The sequence below is a fragment of the Lactuca sativa genome, chromosome 7 (genome assembly GCF_002870075.4).
Source record: "Lactuca sativa cultivar Salinas chromosome 7, Lsat_Salinas_v11, whole genome shotgun sequence".
Taxonomy (NCBI): Eukaryota; Viridiplantae; Streptophyta; class Magnoliopsida; order Asterales; family Asteraceae; genus Lactuca; species Lactuca sativa.
In genome coordinates this window covers 150,677,827-150,683,824 of record NC_056629.2, presented here as the reverse complement: position 1 = coordinate 150,683,824, position 5,998 = coordinate 150,677,827, and the positions used below count along the sequence as shown (strand labels likewise).

The 5,998-nt window shown below is 42.0% G+C and overlaps 2 protein-coding genes across 2 annotated transcripts; both read left to right on the top strand.

Annotated features, from left to right (window-relative positions):
* The first annotated feature begins 594 nt into the window (after positions 1-594).
* On the top strand, positions 595-1,404 carry LOC111911462 (uncharacterized). The gene has a single exon (XM_023907244.1). The coding sequence runs from the start codon at positions 595-597 to the stop codon at positions 1,402-1,404; it is 810 nt and encodes a 269-aa protein (XP_023763012.1).
* A 2,622-nt stretch (positions 1,405-4,026) lies between these two features.
* Positions 4,027-4,458, top strand: LOC111911460 (uncharacterized). Its single transcript, XM_023907243.1, has one exon. It carries the CDS (start codon positions 4,027-4,029, stop codon positions 4,456-4,458), a length of 432 nt encoding a protein of 143 aa, XP_023763011.1.
* The last annotated feature ends 1,540 nt before the right edge of the window (positions 4,459-5,998 follow it).

The window sequence follows — 5,998 nt, the reverse complement described above, 5'->3', positions numbered from 1 at the left end:
GTTTGATACTCAAGTGGGGACCGATATGATGAAGATTGGCGCAAACCAAAGAAGGAGTGGCTCCCTTATGACGAGTACAAGAAGGCTAAGGAGGAGAAGTTCAAGCAAAAGGGAAGAGGTTTTTACCAAAAGGGGGAGCCGACACAAGAAAGAAAACTAAGTTTGGAAGAGATGCTTACCAAGTTTGTAGCTGCTTCAGAAAAGAGACATAATGATCACGATGCTGCAATCCAAGAAACAAGAACCATGCTTAGAAACCAGCAAGCCTCTATCCACAACATTGAAACACAACTTGGGCAACTTGCTCAACAAATCAATCAAAGATCACCTGGTGAACTTCCTAGTAAAACCGAAAACAACCCACGAGGCGCGCACATAAACATAGTCACAACAAGAAGTGGGAAGATAATTACTCCTCTGGCCCCTATTCAGAATGAAGCACCCAAAGACTTGCAAAAGGAGGATGCAGAAAAACAAAATAAAAATAAAATTCTGCATGACACAGACTCTACTTGCCGAGTCCATAATATGGAATCGACAAGTCCACTGCCAGATTTGAAAGAACAAGTTCCTGAAACGCCCTTTTAGCCTCCCATGCCATACCCAGCCCGAGCTAAGAAAGAAAAGCAGGAAGAGGAGTACCAGAAATTTCTCGACCACATTAAAGCCCTTCAAATCAACATACCCTTCATTGAAGCCATCGCTCAAATGCCAAAATATGCAAAGTTCCTCAAAGAGCTTCTAACCAATAGAAGGACGATGGAGGAGGTGAAAGAAATAGTTCTTAAAGAAAATTGCTCAGCTGCCATGTTAAACAAATTACCAAAGAAGAAAGGTGACTCGGGAAGCTTGACTTTGCCTTGCCAATTTGGAAACTTGGCCACCATCCATGCTTTGGCTGATTCGGGAGCTAGTGTGAACCTCATGCCCTATTCATTCTTCAAGAAATTGGATCTCCCGAAACCAAGGCCAATCCGCATGGCAATTCAATTAGCAAAAAAGACAATCACATTTCCAAGAGGTATATGTGAAGACTTATTGGTCAAGGTGGACAAGTTTGTATTTCCCGCAGATTTTATAATTCTAGACATGGAAGTGGATCCTCAAGTCCCGATCATCCTTGGAAGACCTCTCCTCAATATAGAAAGTGCTATAGTGGACATGAGAGACTCGAAGCTTACTTTACGGGTAGGAGAAGATTCAGTAACTTTCGGGGTGGATCAAGCTATGAAGCAAGCAAGGAATAGTGATGACATGGCATTCTCAATTGACATGTTTGATGAGTTAATGGAGGAGTATGATAATGAAGATTCCAACAAGTCCAATATCTTTGATGAGGAATTTAATGATGAAAAAGACTTACTGGAGATCGAGAGGCTGCTGGAAGAAGCTGAGTATGAATAAATAAAGAAGCACTCTGATAGAGATACTCGGCGAGTAGGATCGATATACTCGTCGTGTCCGTGTGAAGAAAAGATGGAATTCGTAAATTCAACAACCGACTCGCCGAGTCCTTCTCCTGCACTCGGCGAGTACAAAAAGCAGAACCCAAAAACCGAGCTCAAAACGTTACCAGAGCACTTGGAGTATGCTTTCCTTGAAGATGGCCATCAAAAGCCAGTTATAATAGCCTCTAACCTCTCCGAATCTGAAAAAGAAGAACTCGTTCAAGTATTGAAGAAGCATAATTGGGATATAGCATGGAGCATTACGGACATCAAGGGAATAAGTCCCTCTTATTGTTCACACAAGATTAACCTGGAAGAAGGAGCAAAGCTGGTTGTACAACACCAAAGAAGATTAAACCCAAACATGCAAGAAGTAGTCAAGAAGGAAGTAGTCAAGCTCTTAGATGCGGGGATCATTTACTCTATTTCCGACAGTCCGTGGGTGAGTCCGGTCCAAGTGGTGCCCAAGAAAGGAGGAATGGCGGTCATAACCACCGAGAAGAATGAGCTTATTACGAAACGAACGGTAACCGGTTAGAGAGTGTGCATCAATTATCGAAAGCTAAACGATGCCACTCATAAAAACCATTTCCCCTTACCTTTTATTGATTAAATGCTAGAACGATTATCGGGCCATAGTTTCTATTGTTTCTTGAACGGCTTTTCGGGTTATTTCCAAATACCCATAGACCCCATGGACCAAGAAAATACCACTTTTACTTGCCCAAGTGGGACTTTTGCTTATCGACGCATGCCCTTTGGGTTATGCAATGCACCCGCGACATTTCAACGGTGCATGACAGCCATATTCCACGACATGGTGGAAAAATTCATGGAAGTCTTTATGGATGATTTTTCTGTTTTTGGATCGTCCTTCCATGATTGTCTCACTAACCTTGATTTGATGCTTGCTAGGTGTGAAAAGACTGACTTAGTTCTTAATTGGGAGAAATGTCATTTTATGGTCAAGGAGGGTATAGTTCTAGGCCACAAGGTTTCCAAATCGGGAATTGAAGTGGATCGGGCAAAGATTGACACCATTGCCAAATTACCTCCACCAACTAATGTGAAGGGCATTAGAAGTTTTCTTGGACACACGGGTTTTTACCGGCGTTTTATAAAAGATTTTTCTAAAATAACTAGACCTCTAACACAATTGCTTTTAAAAGATGCACCATTCAATTTTACTAAAGAGTGTTTAGAGGTGTTTGAATTCTTGAAAGAAAAATTGACTAATGTCCTGATCATTATTGCCCCGAATTGGGAGTTACCATTTGAAATAATGTGTGATGCTAGTGATTTTGCTTTAGGAGTTGTCCTCGGTCAAAGGGTTGATAAGCACTTTCGACCCATTTATTATGCAAGTAAAACTCTAAATCCAGCCCAAGAGAATTACACCACCACCGAAAAAGAATTGTTAGCTGTGGTGTATGCCTTTGATAAATTCCGCCCTTATTTAGTTTTATCTAAAACAACTATTTTTACTGACCACTCTGCTATCAAGTATTTGTTTGCCAAGTAGGATGCCAAGCCAAGATTGATACGATGAGTTCTACTTCTTCAAGAGTTTGACATCGAGATACGCGACAAGAAGGGAATGGAGAATGTAGCAGCCGACCACTTATCAAGGCTTGAAAACCTGCAATTGCAAGAAGATAGAGTTGGAGATGACTTCCCGGACGAATACATTATGGTGACCACGGTAGAAGAGCCATGGTTCGCGGAAATAGCTAATTACTTAGCTAGCAAGTACATCCCAAAAGATCTTACCCGCCAACAAAAGAAGAAATTCTTTTCAGAAATAAAATATTACTTTTGGGATGAGCCATACCTTTTCCGAAGTTGCGCGGACGGAATCATACGAAGATGTGTGTTCGGGAATGAAAGCTGAAAAATCTTGGAACATTGTCATAGCGGACTCACCGGAGGACATCATGGAGCACACTACACTGCTAAAAAGATCTTTGACATTGGGTTTTATTGGCCCACCAGTTTTAAAGATGCAACCCAATTTGTCAAAGAGTGTGATGCATGCCAAAGAGCGGGAAACATTTCATTCCGAAATGAAATGCCACAACAAAGTATTCAAGTGTGCGAGATATTTGATGTTTGGGGGATCGATTTTATGGGACCATTTCCCATGTCAAAAGGCAACAAATACATATTGGTGCCAGTGGATTATGTAACCAAATGGGCGGAGGCACAAGCATTACCAACTAATGATGCTCGGGTAGTGGTGCGATTTTTAAAGAAGCTATTTTCAAGATTTGGAGTTCCAAAAGCTCTTATAAGTGACCGGGGCACTCATTTTGCGAATGATCAACTAGAAAAGGTGTTGAGGAGATATGGGGTAACTCATAAATTCTCTACATCTTACCATCCAAAAACGAGTGGGCAAACCGAAGTGACCAATAGAGCCTTGAAGAGAATCTTGGAAAGATCGGTGGGGAGCAATCGGGAAGAGTGGTCGGACAAACTAGATGATGCACTTTGGGCCTTCCGAACAACTTTCAAAACACCTATTGGTACTACACCATATCGGCTAGTTTATGGAAAGCAATGTCATTTACCGGTGGAAATGGAGCATAAAGCTTTTTGGGCTTTAAAAATGTGCAACTTCAACATAGCGGAGCTCAAGAACACCTGGTTGATGCAAATGAATGCTCTTAAGGAACTTAGAAATGATGCTTACACTAGTTCTTTAATCTATAAAGAGAAAACCAAAAGTTGGCATGACAAGAGGATCAAGGGTAATAAAGAGTTTCATGAAGGACAAAAGGTGTTACTTTTTAATTCAAGACTGAAACTTTTTCCGGGCAAACTCAAGTCAAGATGGGATGGTCCTTTTCTAGTGAAGAAGGTGTTTCCACATGGTGCTATAGAGTTATTATCAAAAGATGGTACCCCTTTCAAGGTCAATGGACATAGCGTAAAAAGATATGAAGAAGGAGTCCCAAGGAATGAAGACATAGAAGAAGGGTTGTTGCTGGAGGGAATGGCAGAAACGTAGCATGGAAGGAGTCTAGCTAATGATTCCTTAAAAAGAAGCGCTTCCGAGAGGCAACCCGAGTTAGAGTTTGCATTTCTTTTCCCTTTATTTTCTTTTTAATTTCTTAGGTAATGATTTATTTTCATTCTTCCTCTGAAAACATGTTTTGAATAATTGCTTGAGGGCAAGCAATGCTCAGAGTGTGGGGTGGTGGCTTAAAAAATCAAAAATGTTAAGTTTTTCTCAATCTGCAAGCTTCACTCGCTGAGTTTACACGTATACTCAGCGAGTACATCTTTATAATCCCAGAAAATCACGAATACGCGGATCTACTCGGCGAGTAGCACTCTTCTACTCGGCGAGTAGAAAATAAACACAGGTAGTTTATAATCTGTAAATAAGGGTGTGTCACTCATTCTAAACATTACCCTCATACTCTCCATGCATATCTACTCTCAAGCCATTTTTTCCATCTTTGTTGAATCATCATCTTTGAAGCATAAAGGAACCATGTCCGGAAGAGGCCAAACTTCATGAGGACGAAGCTAAGGAGACATCCCGTGGCTTTCTTTTCGCCAAATAACTTCTAAATCCTCACAGAACCGTGCTAAAAACATATTGGAAGCTCTAAAGTAGAAGGAGATCCACCTTCCCAATGCAATAAACTGGGATTGGTTGGGGAAGATTGGGTTGGAGGAAGAACTGACACCTTACTTGGTGAAGTCGTGCGATGTGGGGGATTCTACCATCATTTGTGATGGATGGCTACAATTGTTCAAGATTTAAGAGACGGTTTTTGCGGAGTTGTGTTGGGAATTCTTCGCTACCATCTCATTCCGGGGTGGTAGTGAGTATTATAATTCCAATGTTATCTCATTTTCACTTGGTGGGGAGCTGCGACAGTGCAGCATGGCGGAGCTAGCATGGAGAATTGGCATCTACAATCAAAGTGTCATGTTAAATGAAGATTTTGAAACCTTTTTGGATCAGTGCCATAAAGACCTCCCTGAAGAGGTTGTTGCTTCCACCTGGTGGAACACCATTGCCAACAGGGTATACATTCCATCTTCCGCACAGTAAGGCCACATCCGCTCACCAATTCATCGTCTCATCCACCGCCTTATTGCCAGCACAATCAACATGCGGAAAGACGATGACAAAGTCCCGACACTTGATATCTTCTGCCTTTGGAGTATCATTACTCCCGATATCTTTTGCAACCTTCCTTACTGCTTGGCCAAATATCTCTCGGATGGGGCTGTCAAAGAAAAGGTGACCTCCAAAATCAATGGAGGAATGTTTGTTACTAGGCTCGCGCGATCATATGGGATCTTGGATTTACAAGAGGCGATGGCACTAACCGTCATTTCTCCCCCTCCTTTCAACACTACTTTATATCGGAGGGCACGGATTGTAGAAAAATTTGGAGATTCTTATGCCATTCCGCATGAGGACGAGGTGGTTATTCCCAAGGAGTTGGGGCGACGGGTGAGGCAAAGGAGCGAGAGGGCCCGAGAAGACCCACCTGTTATTCCGGTGGAAGATGAGAATGTCGGGTGGA

Coding starts and splice junctions, on each gene's coding strand:
- LOC111911460 (XM_023907243.1), top strand. CDS start 4,027: ATGGAGCATAAAGCTTTTTGGGCTTTAAAAATGTGCAACTTCAACATA.
- LOC111911462 (XM_023907244.1), top strand. CDS start 595: ATGCCATACCCAGCCCGAGCTAAGAAAGAAAAGCAGGAAGAGGAGTAC.